We start from the raw sequence: 23,935 nt of genomic DNA, 5'->3' as shown, positions 1-23,935 counted from the left end.
CCAAGAGAGCAGACAGCCAGAGAAGAACCAGAAGCCCCCTGGGGATTGGACAGGCAAAAGAGAGAGCCCTTCCCTCCACACACCCAGGACTTCAACTCAGCCAGTCAGCCAGAGGGCTCGTGGATGGCAGTGGGCTAAGAATACACAGCCCTTGATTCCCACCCAGTGGCAGCAAGTGGAAACTGCAACCACGTATTTTTAGGATGAGGAAAAACAAGCCAAATACAGCAGGCACAATGCAAAAATACATTAAATCTCCAGACCAGAAGGAAAATGACAAGCACCCAGAAATTGATGCTGAAGGCACAGAAATTTATAACCTAAATGACAGAGAATTCAAAATAGCTATCATAAAAAAGCTCAACAAAGTAGAAGAAAACACAGATAAACAATTCAATGAGATAAGGAACTCCTTCACAAAAGAAATTGAAACCATAAAGAAAAACCAATCAGTATTGTAGGAGATGAAAAACACAATGGAGGAGATAAAGGAAAATCTGGAAACTTTAAAGAACAGAGCTGACAATATGGAGGAAAGAATTAGCATTACTGAGGATAGGAATGCAGATATGCTCCAGATGAAGGAGGAGAGAGAAGAAAGACTAAAAAGAAATGAAGAACATCTCCGAGAAATATCTGACTCAATTAGGACATGTAACAAAAGGATTATAGGAATTCCTCTGGGGGAAGAGAGGGGAAAAGGAACAGAGAGCTTATTCAAGGAAATAATCGCTGAGAACTTCCCAAACCTGGGTAAGGAGCTGGAAATACCAGTAAAGGAAGCGAGTAGATTGCCTAAATACATCAACAGGAAAAGGCCCCCTCCAAGGGATATAGTAGTAAAGCCAGCAAAGTCAATGACAAAGAAACAATGTTAAGGGCAGCTAGACAAAAACAAAAAATAACATACAAATGAATTCCCATCAGGCTCTCATCAGATTTCTCAACAGAAACTTTACAGGCTAGGAGAGACTGGAATGATATATTGAAAATTCTGAAAGACAAATCTTTGAGCCAAGAATACTCTATCCAGCGAAAATATCCTGTAAATATGACGGAGAAATAACAACTTTCCCAGGTAAACAAAAGCTAAGAGAGTTCATGGCCATGAGACCCCCCACTACAAGAAATGCTCAAGAAGGCCCTCATGCCTGGAAAAAAAAAAGAGAAAGGGGATACAAAGCTTCGAGCAAGGAGAAAAAGAGGTAAACAAAAATCAGAAAAATAGTAGCTCTCTATCAGAATACATTAGCAAACACTTAAATACCAAAATCAAAGATTAAAGGAAGGAAAACACCAAAAATAAATATAACCTCATCACTTTAAAAACACACTCATCACAAGATGGAATAAGTTGTGACAATAATGACTTACAAGGGGAAGAGGAAAGGGATCAAATCAACTTTGTCTAAGGCAATAAGAGGTCATCAGAAAATGGACTGTCTCATCCATGAAATTTTTTATACAAACCTCAAGGTAACCACTAAACAAATAATCAGAACAGAATCACATATGATAAATAAAGAGAAAACTAAAAGAGTCATCATACAGAACTACCACACTGAATTGGTAGTCCAAAAGACACAGGATGAGAAATAAAGGAAATGCAAAAGAACAGGAAAATAAGCAATAAAATAGCAACATTAAGCCCTCCTATATCAATAATCACTCTAAATGTAAATGGATTGAATTCTCCAATCAAAAGGCACAGAGTAGGGGGATGGATTAAAAAGCAAGACCCAACAATATGCTGCCTCCAGGAAACACATCTCAGCTCTGAACACAAACACAGGCTCAGAGTGAAAGGATGGAAGACAATACTCCAAGCTAATGGTAAACAAAAGAGCAGGTGTTGCCATACTTGTATCAGACAAAGTAGACTTCAAGATAAAACAGATAATGAGAGACAAAGAGGAGCAATATATAATGATAAAAGAGACACTCCACCAAGAAGACATATCAGTTATAAATATATATGCACCCAACATAAGAGGACCAAAGTACATAAAGCAACTATTAACAAACCTAAAAGGAGATATTAACAACACAATAATATTAGGGGATCATAATACCCCACTTACATCAATGGATAGATCATCCAGACAAAAGTCAACAAAGAAATAGTGGACTTACATGAAAAATTAGACGAGATGGACTTAGTAGACATAAACAGAGCACTCCATCCCAAAACAGCTGACTACACCTTCTTCTCAAGCGCTTATGGAACATTCTCAATGATAGGCCATATGGTGGGAAAGAAGGCAAGCCTCTATAAATTTAAAAAGATTGAAATCATAACAAGTATCTTTTCCAACTATAATGCTATGAAACTAGAAATCAACCACAAGAAAATAACGGAAAGTGACAAAAATGTGGAGATTAAACAACATGCTACTGAAGAACCAATGGATCATCAATGAAATTAAAGGAGAAATAAAAAAATCTGGAGACAAATGAAAATGAAAACACACCATACCGACTCATATGGGATGCAGCAAAAGCGGTCCTAAGAGGGAAACTCATAGCAATACAGGCCCACCTTAACAAACAAGAAAAATCCCAAAAAAAGAACCTTAAACTATGCCTAACAGAACTAGAAAAAGAAGAACAAACAAAGCCCAAAGTCAGCGTAAGGAGGGAAATAATAAAAATTAGAGCAGAAATAAATGAAATTGAAACAAAAAACATTAGAAAGTATCAATGCAACAAAGAGTTGGTTCTTTGAGAAGATAAACAAAATTGACAAACCCTCAGCCAGACTCACTAAGAAAAAAAGAAAGAGGGCTCAAATAAATAAAATTGGAAATGAAATAGGAAAAATTACAATGGATACCACAGAAATACAAAGGATTATAAGAGAATACTATGAAAAACTATATGCCAACAAATTGGACAATGGATCAATTCTTAAACTCATACAATCTCCCAAAACTGAGTCAAGAAGAAATAGAGAATCTTAATAGACCAATCACAAGTAAAGAGATTGAAACAGTAATCAAAAACCTCCCAAAAAATAAAAGTCCAGGACCAGATGGCTTCTCCAGAGAATTTTACCAAACATTCAAAGAAGATTTAATACCTATCCTTCTGAAACTGTTCCGAAAAATAGAAGAAGATGGAGCACTTCCTAACACAATCTACGAGGCCAACATCACCCCAATACCAAAGCCAGACAAGGACAATACAAAGAAGGAAAACTACAGGCCGATAAAACTGATGAACATAGATGCAAAAATCCTCAACAAAATATTGGCAAACCAAATACAGCAATACGTTAAAAAGATCATACACCATGACCAAGTGGGATTTATACCAGGGACACAGGGATGGTTCAACATCCACAAATCAATCAACGTGATACACCACATTTAAAAAACGAGGAAAAAAAAAACACATGATCATCTCAATAGTTGCAGAGAAGGCATTTGACAAGATCCAACATCCATTTATGATAAAAACTCTCAACAAAATGGGTATAGAAGGAAAGTACCTCAACATAATAAAAGCCATATATGACAAATCCATAGCCAATATCATGCTCAATGGGGAAAGACTGAAAGGCATTCCTCTGAGAACAGGAACAAGACAAGGGTGTCCACTCTCGCCACTCTTCTTCAACATAGTACTGGAGATTTTGGCCAGAGAAATTAGGCAAGAAAAAGGAATAAAAGGAATACAAATAGGCAACAAGGAAGTGAAACTCTCACTATTTGCAGATGACATGATTTTATATATAGAAAACCCTAAAGAATACATTGGAAAACTATTAGAAATAATCAACAACTCCAGCAAAATTTCAGGATACAAAATCAACTTACAAAAATCAGTTGCATTTCTGTATGCTAATAATGAACTAACAGAAAGAGAACTCAAAAGGTAATTCCATTTATAATTGCAACAAAAAGAATAAAATATCTATGAATAAATCTAACCAAGGAGGTGATAACTATCCAATGAAAACTATAAGACATTATTGAAAGAAATCAATGATGACATAAAGAAATGGAAAGATATCCCATGCACATGGATTGGAAGAATAAACATAGTTAAGATGTCTATACTACCTAAAGCAATCTACAGATTCAATGCAATCCCAATCAGAATCTCAATGACATTCTTCACAGAAATAGAACAAAGAATCCTAAAATTAATATGTGACAACAAAAGACTCCAAATAGCTAAAGCAATCCTGAGAAAAAAGAACAAAGTTGGAGGCATCACAATCCCTGACTTCAAAACATACTACAAAGCAATAGTAATCAAAAGAGCATGGTACTGGTACAAAAACAGACACACAGATCAATGGAACAGAATTGAAAGCCCAGAAATAAAACCACACATCTATGGACAGATAATCTTTGACAAAGGAGCTAAGAACATAGAACGGAGAAAGGAAAGTCTCTTCAACAAATGGTGCTGGGAAAACTGGGCAGCCACATGCAAAAGAATGAAAGTAGACCACTTGCTTTCACCATTCACAAAATTAACTTAAAATGGATCAAAGACATGAAGGTGAGACCTGAAAAACTATAAAACTCCTAGAAGAAAATATAGGCAATACACTATTTGTCATTGGTCATAAAGGAATCTTTTCAGATACCATGTCTACTCAGACAAGGGAAACTAAAGAAAAAATAAACAAGTGGGGCTTCATCAGATTAAAGAGCTTCTACAAGGCAAATGAAACCAGGACCAAAATGAATAGAGAACCCACCAGCTGAGAGAAAATATTTGCAAATCATATACCCAACAAGGGGTTAATTCCATAATACATAAAGAACTCACACAACTGAACAACAAAAAACAAACAACCTGAACAAAAAATGAGCAGAGGAAATGAACAGACACTTCTCCAAAGAAGATATACAGATGCCAACAGGCATATGAAAAGATGTTCAACATCACTAATCATCAGGGAAATGAAAATCAAAACTACACTAAGATATCACCTTACACCCACTAGAATGGCTATAATCACCAAGACACACAAAAAAACAAATGTTGGAGAGGTTGTGGAGAAATGGGAACCCTCATTCACTGCTGGTGGGAATGCAAATTGGTGCAACCTTTATGGAAAACAGTATGGAAATTCCTCAAAAAATTAGAAATAGAAATACCCTATGAGCTAGCTATCCCATTAGTGGGAATCTATCCAACGAACCTGAAATCAACAATCCAAAGAGGCTTATGCACCCCTATGTTCATTGGAGCATTATTCACTATAGCCAAGAAGTGGAAGCAACCCAAATGTCCCTCGACTGATGACTGGATCAAGAAGATGTGGTATATATATACAATGGAATACTACTCAGCCATAAAAAAGAGAAAATCGTCCCATTTGCAACTACATGGATGGACCTGGAGGGTATTATGTTAAGTAAAATAAGTCAGAAAGAGAAAGACAAACACCACATGATCTCATTTATATGTGGAATATTAACCAACACATGGACAGAGAGAACTATATGGTGGTTACCAGGGACAAGGGGGTTGGGGGCTGGGCACAAGGGGTGAAGGGAGGTATTTATATGGTGACTGACAAACAATAACGTACCACCAAAATTCCACAATGTTATAAACTATTAAGACATCAATTTAAAAAATGGACAAAAGACCCAAATAGACATTTTTTCCAAAGAAGACATACAAATGGCCAAGAGGTACGCAAAAAGGTACCCAACAACTAACATTAGGGAAATGTAAATCAAAACCACAATGAGTTAACACCTTACACCTGTGAGGATGGCTATTATCAAAAAGACAAGAGATAAGTATTAGCAAGGATGTGGAATAAAGGGATCCCTTGTACACTGTTAATGGGAATGTAAACTGGTACAGTCATTATGGAAAACAGTATAGAGGTTCCTCAAAACATTAAAAATAGAACTACCATATGATTGAGCAATCCCACTTGTGGGTATACTTCCAAAGGAAATGAAATCAGTAGCTCAAAGAGATAACTGCACTCTCATGTTCATTGCAGCATTATCCCCAGTAGCTGAGATATGAAAACAACCGAAGTGTCCATCAATGGATGAATACATAAAGAATACGTGGTGTATACACATATACAATGAAATAATATTCAGCTATAAAAAAGAAGGAAATCCTGCCATTTGCAACAACGTGGATGAACCATGAGGACATTATGCTAAGTAAAATAAGCCAGGCACAAAAAGGCACATTGTACTCCTTAAATATATACAATTTTTATTTGTTAATTATACCTCAATAAAGCTGGAAAAATAAAGTTGTTTAAAAAGGAAAAAAAAAATCCTTTAGGCGCATCACTATCTAAATAGCATATACCTTTTTTGTAAATCTAACCTTTTAAAATACTTCCCAAATTATGGAAATTTTCTCAGGCCTTCTCACCTAATTTCTAGAATTTCTGCTATATTTCAACAAATAAAGCTCCAATCTTCCTTACCCCAGCATTAGAACACTGCATCTTCAGAAGAAGGAAAGATTTCTACATAAACACACTTACCATTTAAAGTGGCCTCTTCTTAAGAAAACTAATATTCAATCCTAGGCCAATTTATGCGGCTGTTCCTGCTGCAGATCCCTTCCCATGAAATCCAGACATTTATTCAGTTCTTATTGATGAAATCCATAGTTTTATTGCTTTTGCTGCTACTCACACTCTCTTCGCTTTTCTCAGCCGTTCTGCCCTCTCATGCTAATTTTTCTCACTTTTATCCTTTTTTCACATTTGGACAAATTATAGCTGATGGCACAGAAATTGCAATAGTAAGTCTTCTCTAAGAAAAATAAGGTGGAGGACCCTAGCAGTGTCTTCTCAACATCTTTTCTGAAGTTCACCCTGCCCACCATGTTGGTCATACCTGTGACCTCTGGGTGCTTCAGCAGGACGAGGAGAGCATATCTCAGGGTGGTGCTCGTTGTCTCTGTCCCAGCTCCAAACAAATTAAATGCAGTAGCTATCAAGTTGTCAAAAGTAAACTCCGACTCTTGCTTGTGTTTTTCCTGGAAATTATTTTATGTAATTAGTTGACAGTTTGCCACCATATTTAATTAAATGAATCCAAAATAACTCATACGGTTATAAAGTTAAGCAAACTTAGAAACTAGAGAGTGCAGTATTAAAACAACAACTGTATGGTATGGCAGAGTGTGTGGATTAGTTGACCCAGTCTTCATTTCCTACCTCCTCATCCCTTCCTTGCACAAAAATTTCATTTCCCAACCTGTTCTACAGCTACATTGGCCAAGTAACATATTTCATATCAATGACCTACAAGCAGGAACCTGTTGATGCCACTGTTTCTCTTTCCTTCTTCTTACTTACAACACAGATACAAAGGCGGAGGTGGTGTAGACATTATCTTGGAACATGAGTATTTGAGTACAAAGGTGAAGCCTAGGTATGGTGAAGAAAAGTGGAAGGCACCTGGTCCATGATACCTCAGGGATACTGTACTAGCCCTGAACTGCCCAACGTGACACTCCTTGTATATGAGATAAATGGACCAGTATTTCTTTAAATCATTGTTAATTGGGTTTTCTCTTGTTTGTAGGTAAACACAATCCCTGCTAGCACCATTACAGAAATTGACAAGATTATTCTAAAATTCATATGGAAATTTAAGTGACCAAGAATAGACAAAACAGTCTTAGAAAAGAAGAATAAAATTGGAGGATTCACACTTCCCAATATCAAAACTTACATCAAGCCTATAGTAATCCAAATTGTGTGGTACTGGCATAAAACAAGATACGTAGGTCAATGAAATAGAGTTGAGAGTCCAAACTAAACCATCACATTTACAGTCAAACGATTTTCAGCAAAGGTGCCAAGACCATTCCATATGGAAAAATATTCTTTGCGACAAATGGTGCTGGGACAACTGGATACCCATATGCAAAAGGATAAAGATGGACCCATTCCTCATACTATCATCAAAAATTGATTTAAAATAAATCATAGACCTAAATATAATAGCTAAAACAATAAACTCTTATAAGAAAATTTGGGGTGAATATTTGTGACCTTGGATTAGATCATAGTTTCTTAGATATGACACCACATGCACAAGAAACCAGAAAGAAAATAAATAAATTGGATTTCATAAAATTAAAAACTTTTGTATTTCAAAAGACACTATCAAGAAAATGAAAAGACAACCCACAATATGGGAGAAAACATCTGCAAATTGTATATCGGATAAAGGACTTGTATCTATAACACATAAGAACACTTCCAGATCAACAATTTAAAAGTAATAGCTAGGGGCTGGCTGCGTGGCTTAGCGGTTAAGTGCGCGCACTCGGCTACTGGCGGCCCGGGGTTTGGATCCCGGGCGCGCACCGACACACCGCTTCTCCGGCCATGCCGAGGCTACGTCCCACATACAGCAACTAGAAGGATATGCAACTATGACATACAACTATCTACTGGGGCTTTGGGGAAAAAAAAAAGGAGGAGGATTGGCAATAGATGTTAGCTCAGAGTGGGTCTTCCTCGGCAAAAAAGAGGAGGATTAGCACAGATGTTAGCTCAGAGCTGATCTTTCTCACAAAAAAATAAATAAATAAATAAATAAATAAATAAATAAAAATAAAAGTAATAGCTAAAATTAAAAAATGGGCAGAGGATTGAAATAGACATTTCTCTAAAGACATATACAAATGGCCCATAAGCACATGAAAGAAGCTAAACATCATTAGCCATCAGGGAAATGCAAATCAAAACCACAATAAAAGACCACTTCATACCTAGTACGATGGCTAGAATCAAAACGACTGACAATAGGAAGCATCAGCAAGGATGTGGAGAAGTTGTCACCCTCATGCACTGCTGGTGAGAACATAAAATGTTGCAGCCACTTTCATTCCTAGGTTCTCTTCTAAGAGTTTTATATTTTTAGCTCTTATGTTTAGGGTTTGATCCAGCTACACTTCCTCCAAAAGTTAGATATAAAGCTACCATACGACCTAGCAATTCCACACCAAGTATATACCTAAAATTAATTAAAACATATATCCCCAAAAACACCTGTACACAAATGTCCATAGCAACATTATTCATAATAGCCAAAAAAGAGAAACAGCCAAAATGTCCATCAACCAACGAACAGATATATAAAATGTGATTTATCCACACTGGAATATCATTCAACCACATAAAGGAATGAAGTACTGATATATGCTACAACAGCAATGAACCTTGAAAACATGTTATGCAAATGAAGCTAGATGCCAAAGACCACGTATTGTATAATTCCATTAACATGAGATGTCCATATTAGCACATCTATAGAGACAGAAAGTAGATTAGTGTTGTCTAGAGCTGGAAGGCTTGGGGGGCAGTAGGGGTGACTGCTAAAGAACACAGGGTTTTCTTTTCAGGGTGATGAAAATACTTAGAAATTGATTGTGGTGGTGAGTGCACAAGTCTGTGATAATACTACCCTGTTGAATTGTACTTAAAATGTGTGTTGGGTATGATATGTGAATTACACTCAGGGAGATGTTACCAAAAAAATTAGCTAGACTCAAAACACTATAGGGAAGTCCAGAGGAACAATGCAGTTTTTAAGTATAGTATTGAGGAAATAGCCACAGTTAGTTGAAATACCAGAGAACTTAGAGCCCTCCTCAGCACGTGATTAACGGAGAGGCGCCATAACATTGAGGAAATTCCTCGAAATATGTGCAAACTACTGGGACCTCATATGGGTGAATTCCCCTGAAAAGATGTCCATAATTTTCATGAGATTCTCAAATACATTGGACCCCAGAAAGATAAAAATCATTGTCCTAGCAGCAGAGGAGGCAGAGAGTAAAAATAATTTGTTTCTTCCCTCCTCCAGTTTCTTCAAACCATTCCATCTTCTTCACTTCTTTCCATCTAGAACACATGATTTGGGCAGTCCAGTCAAAACCATGGACAGTTCTTTGCAAGTCACCTTCATCAGCATCCTTGACTCCTTGCCATTTTAGCCTACTCACTGATTTCTCAATTCTGCCCAGTGCTACAAAGTGGTTGAATAAAATAATGGTGGCCTCAGATGAAGGAATTTCCTTCTCTAAAGTTTGCTCTTTTCAGTGTGTCTAGATTCTGTCTCTCCCCAGTTCAAGGAGGACTTTGCACATACACAAGTGTCCTCATGGCATCTGTATTACTCTTGTCATAAAATTTCCAATTTGACCCTACTATTATTCAAATTTACTATTCAGAATCACTATTTGAATCTTTCCCTCCTTGATTAACTTCTCAGATAGAATATCTGGTCTTATTATTGAAATTTCCCATACAGTTCCTACAATTTGGCTCTCATACTCTCCTCTAACCAAAACCAGTCTCTATAAACCTCTGAGAATATGATAACATGGACAACTTGATTTTACTTCAGAATCCTCTTCATTTCCATGGTCTAGACTTTCATCAAGCTGAAGTCCAAAGAAATGAATAATCTCACAGCTGGTCCTTGAGCTCCATTCTCATCGTACCGTTCACCCTACAGAACTCCCAGGACAATTTTCCCTAATAATTATTTGTATTCCACCCTTGTTGTGGCTCATACATATACTTGACCAAATCAAAACTTTTCATGTCAACATTCAGGTTGACAGTTACTTGACAAACACCAAACCCCAAGTCCGTATCTCTCCAAATTCTTTTTTTTTGCTAGAAAGATCAGCCCTGAGCTAACATCCATGCCAATCCTCCTCTTTTTGCTGAGGAAGACTGGCCCTGGGCTAACATCTGTACCTATCTTCCTCCACTTTATATGGTACGCCGCCACAGCATGGCCTGAGAAGTGGTGCATCAGTGCACGCCTGGGATCCGAACCCGGGCCGCCAGCAGCAGAGCGCACGCACGTAACTGCTACGCCACAGGGCCTGCCCCACCAAATTCACTTTTGATTATGTTCGGTTAAGGCTTTTCTCTTCCCTCCATCTAATCTCTTTACCACGACACAACTCTGAACCTCTCATTACACCATTCTACCCATCTGAAAGTCCCTCCCCTCTTCCTTATTGCAAATATTTAAAAATATATAAACCTCTGGACATGTAGGAAGCTCGCGTAGATTAAACCCTTCCTTCTCACTCACCCACACACTGTGTGAAACGATCGCATTGACTTTCACTTTATGGCTCAGTATTTTGTATTTTCTAGCTTGTCTGTATTTCCATTTCACCTGAGGTATACCTTCTCTTTGCCCTCAGGTAGATTATTAGTACCTATGAAACAGGGTCCATGTATTCTAGTTATTTAACAAGTCAATTTTAAATCTTCCATGATGCTCAGTCCAGATCTATGCACACAATAGGTGCCTAAAGTTCTTCGCAAGCATTTCTTGACTGACCATTTAAACATTCCTACCAAGTACAGAACTAATCAATGAACCAAAAAATGCAGGCAAACAAATAACCAATCTGTCATTAACATTTTACCTGTTCCATTTTGATCAGGAAACAATCAATGAAGTCCCGAGGATTGTCAATGTCTAAGGATTCTTGGTGTTCTTTTATTCTCTCCAAAACATAACTTTTCACATAATTAAAATTTTTAAACAGTTTGTTATGACTCCCTGGGAGATAATCCATGAGAGCAGGGAGATTATTGCAAACCTTAAAGATTAAAAAAATATATTAAATTAAAAATTGAAGACATATATACCATATACCAAGCCCTGGTTAAAAACTGAGGTGAATAAAAAATGGTCTCTATCCTCCAGAAGATTTGCTATTGTACATGTAAAATAATTCTCCAGGCTGATAAAAGTATTTAAGGGCAAAAACTCTGACCAGATGATGACAATTTCCTATAGTTATTCATCAACCTTATAGTATTAAAGCATCTTTATGTCAATTCTCTCATTTTTTACGTTAATTCTTCCCTACAACCTTGAAATATAGAATGGCATGAATTACTGTGATTCACAATTTATAGATGAGGACAGAGAGCAAGAGAGCTTGGGCAACCTGACATAAAGCACAAAGCTATTTCTACTACTACCAGGCAACCTCAGAAATAGAATCACTATTTCATAAATGAGAGGGATGCAAAAATGCCATGAAACTCAATTCAATATTTTATGGATAAAGCACCTGTGCACCAGAGCAGGTAACTGAATTCTCTAAGATCACGTAATTTTATTCAGGCAGAGTGCAGGATGTATCAGCTCAGCACAGGGCAAAGTTGTAATGTTTGTGTATGGTTCAACACCAAGAAACCAATCATTTCGTCATGCCAAACCCAATTACCTTGTCAGCTAGGACCCCAACTGAAGCATCCGACACCCCTACGCTAGTCAGTGTTCCCTGGCAGCATCTGTGATCCCAAACACTCTCCCTCCTTGAAGGAGATATTCTCTTCCTTCCTGAATTTGGGTATTTCTGCCAAGGAATGTGATGAAGAGGTCACTAAGTGCGATTGGAGGACAAGCCTGCGGGCAATGGAAACCTTTCAGCAAAAGCCTGGATGTCCATTCAGGGCTATGGCCATGCTTTTGGGCCATCACCAAAGTAGTTTATGGAAACTGGGCTTTGGAGGTTCGTGGGAAAATGACTGGCCGGGAGATAAAGATCTTGAATTCCAGCTCTATATTCAAGGGTTTGTTTTCTTGTGTGTAAAATAAAGGGCTTGGCCATCTTGCCCAGATGTTCACTCCATAACACTAAGCTCTGGGCAGGTTGATGGTCTTCAAACATTCACTTCACATAGTAACATCAGCAAAAACGGCACAGTAGATGGCTCCAAAGGCCCATCCCTCCATAAAAAACACGAAAAATCAAGCAAAAACTGTGAGAATCAACTTGTCAGAGCTCTAGAAAACAAAAGTTTACAGCAATCAAGTGAATGCTGAACTGAGAAAAAGCCACCTTAAAAGTGGTGGGAAAGCTTTGTGGCATTTTTTTATTTGCCCTTGTCCCACCTCCCTCCTCAGCTTGGCAGGGGTCTGACAAGGGCAGTTTCTTGTGTGGAGCCCTGGTTCCTGGTTCCAGAGGGCCCAGAGCAGACCTCACTTGCAGAGAATTGTGTTTCTCTATTCTAATCTGTCTCGGACAACCTGAAGGACTGACACATGCACTTGTCTTTGTTTCCTTTAACTTAGAACTCAGGGTGGAAAGCAGCAGACATGACTCAAAAACCTCGTAAGGTGAATGAGAAACCCACAGCCTCCTGGGGCAAAAGATGACAGTTAAGGCATACAATAGAGCACCAAACCCCTGGGAAGAAAAGCTGAGGAGAAAGTATCTTCGGGAAATTAGGGCATTCAAAAGCACCCATGTATACTGAGGAATTTAGAAAGCTGCGTACATGCCCAGGGCAGGACATAGGCTAAGAAAAGACCTGAGAAAACCCGAAGCTTCCACCTACGGCTGATCTCTAGGCTCAGTGCAAGCAACAAGTGAAGACCAAGACAGAGTTGAAAAAGGCCTGGCTATGCATTGAAGGAGTGCCCCAGCACAGCGCCATCTGGAAGAAGTATTTTCCCTCCTTCCTTCCTTCCTTTCTTCCTTCCTTCCTTTCTTTCTCTTTTTCTTTCTTTCTTAGTTTCTTTGTTTCTTTCTTACTCCCTCTATCTCTATCTCTATCTCCATCTCTTTATCTCTCTCTCTCTCTCTCTCTCTCTCTCTCTCTCTCTTCTTTTTGGCTCCTCACATTCAAGGAAATCTCTGTCAAAATACTAGCTAAACACAAGCTACAGGAATAGATATTTCAGAGATCACATATGACAAAAAAAAAGACTTTGCAAAAATAGTTTAGAAAAATCACTAAATAAACAAACAGCTACAGCCTATAGAAGGCAAAAAAAGAATCAAAAAAACCTATAGAAGCAAAACAAAACAAAACAAGGCAGAGGAAGTATCTGATTTCCAGAGTTGCCACATTATAATATCAGAATGTCCAGTTATCAAGCATTCACCTCACAACTTTGTCTACATGGATTTTGGACTTGTCAGAGAGAAGAGCATAAATGATTTCTCAGGAAGGGAAAACTTGACCTCACCTGTATCCATGGAGAGCTCAGAATCCTCAGGTTTTCATTAAATCTTTCCAGCAAGTTAAGAAAATTCTGATCTCTGTATTCAAAACGATTGTGGAAAATAATGGAGCAGATCACGTTGCAGGGAGCACAGCCCAGGATAAAAGTGGGATCACAGGGTGAAGCTAAAGAATTGGAAAGATTTATAAAATACCATTAAAATATACAGATTAAACTTTGTTGTTGATAACGAGTAATTTTAGAATCTCTAAAGCAATATCTACCTAGAAATTTCCTTATCAGCCAAAATTTCAGCATGCTTAATATCAACACATCACTTTTCCCTTAAATGTGAACTGACCATTCCATCCTAGTTTATTTAATAGTGGGTTTTCCAAATACTCCATTTACATCACTGCCTTTGTTTACTCGATTCTGACCCAAGGTGCCTATTGTTTTGAAGAGCAATAGAAAAAAGTTTTAAAAGGCCACTTTTTAAAACACTTAATAATTCAGGTTATCAGTGCAGAATCACATCCATCTGGTAGGCTTGTATATGATTAAGCATTGATGTAGGAAGTAAGAAAATAGTTATGGACATGGAAACCTTTTACATATAATGAATAGTTGGAGGAATTGCATGTAGAACCAGCAGATGGAAAGATTAAAGAGAGAAAGATTGTGGAAAAACTCAAGTTTTTGATAGCACGAACGTAAAAAAGCAAAAGCCATCAGTGTTGTATGAGAAGAAAAATTAACACAAAAGAATATAAATTATAAGAAGACAGATTTGTTTGCCTAAAATAAAAGTAAAATGAGAAATCTTCATCTCAAACTTAAATCACAGATAAGGCAAATGAAAAGTTTAAATTGATAAACGGAGTCCTTTTATTTATTACAATTGAGAGAAGGAAAAAAAAAGAATTTCCTGCTCTAGGAAATTGTGCTCGTCATCACCAATCAGGCCCACATTTAATTTATCTGGACAGAGTCTCCCCTCTTGTGGAATTCTGGATGTTGCTACATATAGCCATGAACAGAATACAGTATATTATAAATTTTTAATTGGACCATCATTTAGGTCAATTTCATCACTTTACAGATAAATATACCAAAGCAGAGGAAAATTTTTCTGTTTTATTGGGCAATATTTAAATGAAATTGTTGTAACAAAATGATCAAAAATCTTTATACGCAAAAAGCCCCCAAATTTACATCATAGATGTAATTAAGGGTGACTTGAATCAAAAGTGTTGTGAGGAAATGATAGGAAATTAAATAATAGGAAATCTGTTTAGTTAACTACTTCTATGCCAGGATCCTTTTCAGCTGAAACATGCCAAGACGCTAAGCTTTCAGAAAATCTTTTATTTTAGAAGGTAGGGGAGAATTTGGGAAGGCCCGGAGATTTCTTTGTGTGTGTGTGATTCTCAGGTAAAATCAGATTTTTGATCTTTCCTTTAACTTCATTTGAGAAAGAGAATCAAAAAGCAGGGTAATTTGGAATCTAGGCTAAAGATCAGATTCATTGTAACAAGTACTTCATAGGTCAGTAGAGCTGGCATGGGGTGGGGGGGGCGGGGGGTGTAAATAGTTACCATAAAAGTTCTAACACAATATCCAATTGTTTTAAAAATGCAGTTGGGATTTTGTTTTTTATTCAGATGGTGAGGCCAACAGATCAGAAAATGATAACCATTGAAAAGGTACTTTGTTACTCAGTTCCCAAGAGGAGGGGGTGAAGCTTGCAGTACCACGTGGGGAAGCACCAAGATTGGTCAAGAAGCAGAAGGAATGAGTGGAAAGCATGGACCAGAGCCTTTACTGGGGTTTCAATGGGAAGAAATGAGCAAGGCAGGGTAGGCATACTGAGTAAATTTAGGGTTGGATAGTTTGAATAATTTCAGGGGACTCTAGGCTATAGGGGTGGTCCCTACTTGTCCAGTACCTGGCCCTACGTTCATTTAGGGCAGGGATAATATTGGCTTGATGTGTGAGAGTTTGATAAAGGAGGTGGCTGGGGGTATGAATTTTGGATAGGTTGGTTTGCCAATCAAAGGCATGCTCAAAGACAAGATATTTGCTATATCTAAGAATTAGCTAACTCTGAGAGAGGGCAGGTCCTCCCTGGTCTGCAAGGCTCCCAAGATGTCAAAGCATCATAAAATAGAGAAAATAAGAAACATGATTGAGATACCAATAAAGGGGGAGAGGAATATAAGGAAAGTTGAAAAGAGAGCCAACCAATAGGGAAGGCAGGGTAAAGACTTATTAATAATAGTTGAAGTCTAGTTACATAAACCATTTTATTATCTGGTATTTGTGTAATTTTCAGAATTATGCTATAGCACATATTTCTTAAAATGTATAAAACAATACAGTAAGTAGGGAGCAATACTAAATAACTCAAGCTGATAGTTTTAAAATAGTTGTTTATAGTAAAGTCAAGTTGATGAAGGCTACACCAAGGGGTGCAATCAAAAAATTAAGCAATTAAAACAATAGATGTGTATCATTATTGGCGAAAACTGTAGGCACGGGCCTTGGAAGAAACCCTCAGATGTGTCAGTGAGGTTGACCATACAAATATAGGCCAAGTAAGTGAAAGCACATGTCACTCATTTCATGCTACATTTCAAGGGTGTGGTGAGGTCATTCCCACCATGTTCACTTCACAAGTGTTCCCTGATGAAATGTTCTGGAATAAGTAAACCACATTTATGCTATAGGAAAAACATTGCTCTCTAACTCTTTCAGAAAATGACTAAAACTATGCCTCATGATTTCTGATTTGAAAATAAACAAAGTTCAGGAAAGACTAGCATTAGATGATCTTTTATACCCATACTGTATGCACAATGGAAAGTATACACACAAAACAAGAAGACATACACAAAAGCTCCCTTGACTCTCTGCTTCAAACCCTCTCTCCTCCACATGAGGACTAGTAGAAACTACCCATATGGAGTATTTGGCCACCCCTGAAACATTTTCGAGGAGGTTATTAGGGAAGAGGTCAGTGTTAAGGTCAGAGATATACAGTATAGAATCACTCGCCATTGGTTTTTCTCAACTCCTCCACAAGGCAGCTGGCTTCCTGTTGAACTCGGTCCTCAATACTCCTCTTCCCCATTCCAAAATTCCTCAGGGTCATGAGGGAGAAGCGCCGGATCTCCTTCCATCTCTTTCCATTGCTGAAAATAATTCCTACCAAGAGGAGAAACAGAAACTAGAGTGGGGTCCTAGACAAGAAGAAGGAAGTTGACACTTGCCAGCATGGGCTGGGCCAAGCTCTGCTAAGGAGATCCTTAAATTCCTGTTTTCCATTCTCCGCACTCCCATTACCAATGCTGAACATGCACACACACACACCTACCGTGTCCTGTATTAAGTCTTTCAGCCACTGGAAAACTGCCTCTTCCAGAAAACTCCTCCCCCTGATCAATAAGGGCTTCCTTCACTGCTTCATATCCATGCAAGACCACGGTGGGCTTCAAGCCCAAATACAGAGTGAACACAGGGCCATAGACTTTTGAGAGCTTGGAAATGGAAAGGAAATACAAATATTAGCAAAAGAAGTCACAATTTGGTCTAGATTTCATGCAAGATTAAGACTTTAATCATCATCCTATTGTTGATATTTTTATTCTGCCAAACATAACTTCAAACATTTGTGGATCTTATACAGCCAAGCGTCGCTTAATGATGAGGATAAATTCTGAGAAATGCATTGTTAGGTGATTTCATCATTGTGTGAACATCATAGAGTGTACTTACACAAACCTAGATGGTAAAGCCTACTACACGACTAGGCTATATGTTACTAATCTTATGGGACCACCATGGTATATGCAGTTCGTCATTGACTGAAATGTTATATGGAACACGACTGTATGCAAACATGATGGAGATTGGTATAGCTGACACATATAGAGGGACTCTGATGTGCCAGACAAAGGCCAAGGTAATTGGTACTCAAGTTATTATGATTAATTATCAAATCAACACCTTTATTTACCCTGTTTTACAGATAAGGAGAGTGAGGGTCAAGAAATTTCCTATTTATTTCCCGTGTCTCACAGCTAATAAACAGAAGACCCAAATTTCAACCTTGCTTAGTTGAACTCTGATGCCTGAGCAAAATATCAGTCCCCAGTGCCCACCTTGGAACCAAGCCCCAGCTGACTGCTTCAGGATAACCTTTAAAGCTCGTTCCATGAGGATTCTGATTTAGTAGTGATGAATGCCAGCAATCTATACTTTCAAGAATCACCCCAGAAAATTCTAATGCCCACCTCAGTTTGTGATCTGCTGCTATTACTAACACAGAGAGTGAGCATCACAGAGGCAGTGCCAGGAAATGTAGCATCCCATGGAAGAACAATATCTTCCACCCCGCAGCATCCAAGGGTACAGAGAGTAGCTCTCTGCAGAAGCCAAAGGGTTTTGTAACCACCTAGCTTGCTCTAACTAGTTAGTTTTTTCTTTCATTCTGTCATGCTGGTCCTGATCTCAAGCTATTTCCTTGACATCAGGCATAATTGGTTTCTTCAGAGAAGTTCAATTTTCATGGCTGTTCTGAACAAAACACACTGATTATATAGTAGAGGACTTTTTCCATGAAATCTCTAATCACAAAACACTTCCCTTACCATTTACCTTCAGCCAAAAATCATGGCAACTGGTGGTGAAACAAAGAAAGGAAGGAACACTCCCATCTTTTGCCACTTCATTTTTTTGATTCTACCATATAAAGACCTAAATGTTTCTCTACTTGCAAAGTGCATTAGTTTATTCCACTATTCTTGACAATGACACACCTAAAATAATACTCCACAGGGAGTAGTTACTTTACAATGAGATATTTTAATAATTTTATTTTTATTTATTTTAATATATTTTATTTAAAATTAGAGGTTAATTTACTTACGCTTTGCAAGCCACTGGAGGAGCATAAAACATACTTACTTTACTTAAGGATTTGCTGATGTCCTTGACATCTAACTGCAGGATATTTCCAATAATAGGGAGAGGAGTGGGGCCAGGTGGGAGCCTCCCTTTCCTGGAGCTCTGTTTCCAGAGTGAAAGGAGAAGCAAACAAGAGAGACAGAGCAGCAGAACCACAACCAGATCCATTGTCTCTTCTTACATAGACAACTGTGAGCCTGAAATCCAAAGCTTTTAAACACTCCCTGCTGACTCAACATGTGCCTCTTTGACTCATAAAGTGACTAATCAGCTAGATCTACTTTAATCTCTCTTTTGAAGGGACTTTGGCCTACTGATAAAAAAACATTGTGTTCTTTACTCTTGCTCTCCTTCTTTCCAGTGCCCCACCCTGGAGATTCTGGGGTGGAGCCCTGGTACTGGCAAATTGTTTTTAACGTTCCAGGTTTTTAAGAACCAGTGAAATGAATGATTTGATCAAAAAAAATTGCTCAACATTCTGGACTCTCAGATTAATGACCAGTTGAGAATTTATGACTTTGGAGGCCATCCTTGTATATAAAAGAAGAAGTTTATTCTTTAATGTTTATCAAACACTAGTGTGAAAGATGACATGAGTGGAGCCATATTAAAATAGAGCCAGAAAGGCACTTCAGAAGAATTGCCTTGCACATCTTGTTTTCTTTATCTTCCAAACTGGACCAAAGTACCAACGTTCCAAGAAGTCAGTGAGGACAAGAATCTCCTGTCTGAAGGAGCCAAGAACATATAATGGAGAAAGGAAAGTCTCTTCAATAAATGGTGTTGGGAAAACTGGACAGCCACATGCAAAAGAATGAAAGTAGACCATTATCTTACACCACACAAAAAATTTAACTCAAAATGAATTACATACTTGAATATAAGACCTGAAACCATAAAACTTCTAGAAGAAAACATAGGCAGTATGCTCTTTGACATCAGTCTTAGCGGTATCTTTTTGAATTCCATGTCTACTCAGGCAGGGAAACAAAAGAAAAAATAAATAAATGGGACTACATCAAACTTAAAATATTCTGCACAGCAAAGGAAACCATCAACAAAACAAAAAGACAACCCACAAACAGGGATAAAATACTTGCAAATCATATATCAGATAAGGGGTTATTTTATAAAATATATAAAGAGCTCATACAGCTCAACAGCAGGAAAAAAGAACAACCCAATCAAAAAACAGGCAGAAGATATGAACAGATATTTTTCCAAAGAAGATATGCAGATTGTCAACAGGCACATGAAAGGATGTTCAACATCATTAATTCTTAGGGAAATACAAATCAAAACTACAATGAGATCTCACCGCACACCCATCAGAATGGCTAATAAGAAGACAAGAAATAACAAGTGTTGGAGAAGATGTGGAGAAAAGGGAACCCTCCTACTCTGCTGGTGAGAATGCAAACTGGTGCAGCCACAGTGGAAAACAGTATGGAGATTTCTCAAAAAGTAAAAATAGAAATACCATGTGATCCAGGTTTTCCACTTCTGGGTATTTATCCAAAGAACATGAAAACACTTATTCAAAACATATATGCACCCCTATGTTCACTGCAGCGTTATTCACAATAGCCAAGACTTGGAAGCAACTCAAGTGCCCATCAACAAGTGAATGGATAAGGAAGATGTGGTATAGGTATACAATGGAATGCTACTCAGCCAGAAAAAAGATGAAATCGTGCCATTTGCAACAACATGGATGGACCTTGAGGGTATTATGTTAAGCAAAATAAGTCAGACAGAAGAAGACAAATACCGTATGATTTCAGTCATATGTGGAAGATAAACAAACAAACAAACCTATAGATAAGGAAAACAGATTGGTGGTTACCTGAGGGGAAGGGGATGAGGGAAGGGTGAAAGGGGTGAAGGGGCACATATGTAGGCTGACAGATGGAAACCGGACTTTTGGTGGTGAATACAATGCAGTCTATACAGAAGCCAAAATATAATGATGTACACCTGAAATTTACACAGTATTATAAACCAATGTGACCTCAATAAAATAATTTTTAAAAAGAATATCCTGTCTGTAAGAACATATGGAACTGGACTTTCCTGATGGCCAGAATGCTAACCAATCAATGAACTATAAGTCAAACTTTATGCCTGATGATCAAACCTCAAGCCAATCTCTGAAGTACAAACATAGCCTTACCTTATCTAGTACCAATGAACTCTTCTTTAATACAACTCACCTCATCCTCCCTTTTTCCCATAAAAACCCTAAGCCCTCTCCTATAATCAGGACACTATTTGGGTTTCTACCTAATCTGTGCTCCCCTAATTGCAATACTTTGATCCCAAATAAATGTGTTGCCTTTTAAACTAGTTTCTGTTTTTGTAGGTTGACATATGGTGTCAGAAAGTGGGACCTCAAGTGATCTCACGTTCAAGGACCAGCATCCCCTGGAAACAGGTTTGGTACCAACATAAGCCCCCTCACGTGCTCAGCCACTTCCATGGACAGCCTACTCCTCAGAGCATGGGAACTCTCAGCCTCGGACCTCCCTTCCTTTGATTGAGGTCAGTGTCTTTGGGATTGGTCCAGTGCCTTTCGTCATTGCAGGAGAGGTTTCTCTCAAGCAAGGAGGTTTCTCTCCCTGGTTACAACACTGATGCGGCTTTTGCTGAGGGAGAAGATTTCCTCTCTAGATATGTGAGTACTTTGAATTTTGGAAAGGATTCCCTCAGTAAAAATTTCTGCTTAGACAAACTTTGCTTTGGGTTAATATGCACATGAGGCTAAAGCTATTGCTAAGGGATATCTTGGAAGCCAACTCCACAAAATTGGTGGGTACAGGTCAAGCATTTAAGAGCCCTTAGGGCTCTTGCCACCTCAAGAAGTCTCCCATGATAGGATAAGTTGGTCAATGAATGGGTCAGATTGATGCCTAGGTCACCCGCCAACCTCAAGGAAATTTCCATGCATGAGGCACACTGTAAAAACATCACACAATCCCCAACCCTGTGGCACATCCCTCTTAGGTATTAATTTGGCCCCAAGAGATCCATGGCTTAGCTAACCCTGTTACTGTGCATATAAAGAAACCTATAATCATTCTAAGTTGCACACTTTTCTTCACCACGGGACTTATTTTCTAAAGCTTTCCAAGAAGTTCCTCCTTTGGGAAGTCCAGCTGGTTTTATGTTTAAGAACTACTGTCTTTCCTCTTGTAAATTTTTGTTCCAGTGGACCAATAGTACTAAAGATTATTTAAAATTGTGGTGGCCATTTTGGGGCTCCTTTGAGCATCCAAAACTTGTTTTTCTGTGCACTAGATTTGAGAACTGCAGACCACACAAGTTAAATGCAATCTTTAATTTCTAAAGAGTCAAATACACCACCTTCTGTCATACCTGCTTAAAACTATGGGTCAGAAGCTGCAAATGTTTACAAAGAACAGCAAAATCTTACTAAGCTTATTTCATGTCAACCATGGCAACCATCAGGTTGGGGACCCCATTTGCAATCAGATATGGCGGGACAGAAATGTGGGTTGAACTCCATTTACAGCTAGGGTCCTACCAAACTGCCGCCAGCCTCAGGGGAATTACACTGGCCACTAGAAAAAACATTCCAACTAGATAAGATAATTTAAGAAGTGCACTTAAAGGCAAAGCCTTCAAAATTCCAAAATAGCCTCATTAAAGGTTTCATTCACAAAGTAAATGAAAAATTAAGATATAACAGGTACCTAAAAGAAAATATTATACAGAAGTCTGTTAAGTTAATGGCTTTAGAAACACTCCCGTATCTACCTTCAAAGGAGGGCCCCATATGAGTCCCTCCAAGTTAATGAGACACTGAGAGATTTTCTGGTAAACTACTATTATTATTCCCTTAAACAGTTAAGGAGAAAGTAAAATTAATGGAGTTGTTTAATACTGCCAGAAATATTTACTGTTTGGCCCAGCTAAAACATGACAAGATATTTGAAAGGATTTAGTAACATGATCAGAAATTTGGCCAGATTGTAAGCTGATATTCAGAGCCTGATAGGAATTTTTTATAGGCCTTCTTCCCTAGGTTAAAATAGAACTATGTACCCAGAGGGAAAGAAGCAAATTAAGGATGATGTAGTTGGAAGAGTCGATCAACCTATGACATCATTTAAGTTACAGCCCAAACTCTGAGGAATTAAGACCAACTGTCCTTATTTTACACTTCTTTGGAAAACTGGAAATGCAGCTCTAGAGGCAATTCAGATTCCACCCATTCCCTTTCACCAATCCCAGAAACCTCCCTAATTTATCTCAAAAGGCTTGTAACCTCTCTGGAAACTGTTATCTAGACCATCAACAACTCCTAAGACTGAAGGAAAAAAAAGGAAAAAGAATCAAACAGCTATAGGTGCCCCCGTCCAAAATCTAGCATCTTAAGTGTCTTCTCCACAAACATTAACAGAGAAACGCTTTAGTCATCTAAGCAAGTAACCTTGATTTATTCCATATACAGAAACAAAATTCAGATTCAATTACTCTTTCACAAGTAGTGAGCTTTCTTTTACTGTGCCTGATTCATGGCAGTAATTTTAAAACAATAGCTATTGGATCTTTATGTATGTGTGTCTATATATATGTATGCTATATATATGTGTGATATGGATCTACCTCCAGATGGTGTAATTTCTAAAACAGCTCTATTTATTTAGCTTAAAATAAGTATTTATATAAATTATATCCAATTATAATAGAAATTAACCCAAATTAATTTCAGAATCACTTGATCTAGGAAAATTTTTGGTATTAAAGCTAACAGTTTTGTCATCTTTAGATTATCAACATTAAATATAAAACTTTTGTTCTACCTAGCTTTACTAAAAGTTAAACAAATTTATGTTAGCTCTATTACAAAATTGGGCACCAAAAAGTTGATTGCTGACCTTGTCTAATAAATCCTGATGTCTTTGTACATAATCTAAATATAGTTATTGGGAACAAGTAAACTAAATACATTTAAGGGAGATTAAAGTGTTTTTAGG

General features: G+C 37.8%; 1 protein-coding gene across 1 annotated transcript in view; it reads right to left on the bottom strand.

Annotated features, from left to right (window-relative positions):
• The window catches only part of LOC101403493 (cytochrome P450 2C18-like), a 42,941-nt gene extending 23,838 nt beyond the window's left edge, over positions 1-19,103 (bottom strand). The window contains exons 1-6 of the mRNA XM_014785816.2: positions 18,936-19,103; positions 17,344-17,506; positions 17,025-17,174; positions 13,992-14,152; positions 11,428-11,604; positions 6,849-6,990 (exon numbers count right to left, since the gene is read on the bottom strand). Coding sequence (XP_014641302.2) covers positions 6,849-6,990; positions 11,428-11,604; positions 13,992-14,152; positions 17,025-17,174; positions 17,344-17,506; positions 18,936-19,103 — 961 coding nt within the window. The remainder of the gene's footprint in view (positions 1-6,848; positions 6,991-11,427; positions 11,605-13,991; positions 14,153-17,024; positions 17,175-17,343; positions 17,507-18,935) is intronic.
• Between the last annotated feature and the right edge of the window lie 4,832 nt (positions 19,104-23,935).

Source organism: Ceratotherium simum, chromosome 6 (genome assembly GCF_057802395.1).
Source record: "Ceratotherium simum simum isolate JZ-2026a chromosome 6, ASM5780239v1, whole genome shotgun sequence".
Classification (NCBI taxonomy): domain Eukaryota; kingdom Metazoa; phylum Chordata; class Mammalia; order Perissodactyla; family Rhinocerotidae; genus Ceratotherium; species Ceratotherium simum.
Note: the sequence above shows the minus strand (reverse complement) of the source record. Positions and strands in the feature narration are given on the sequence as shown.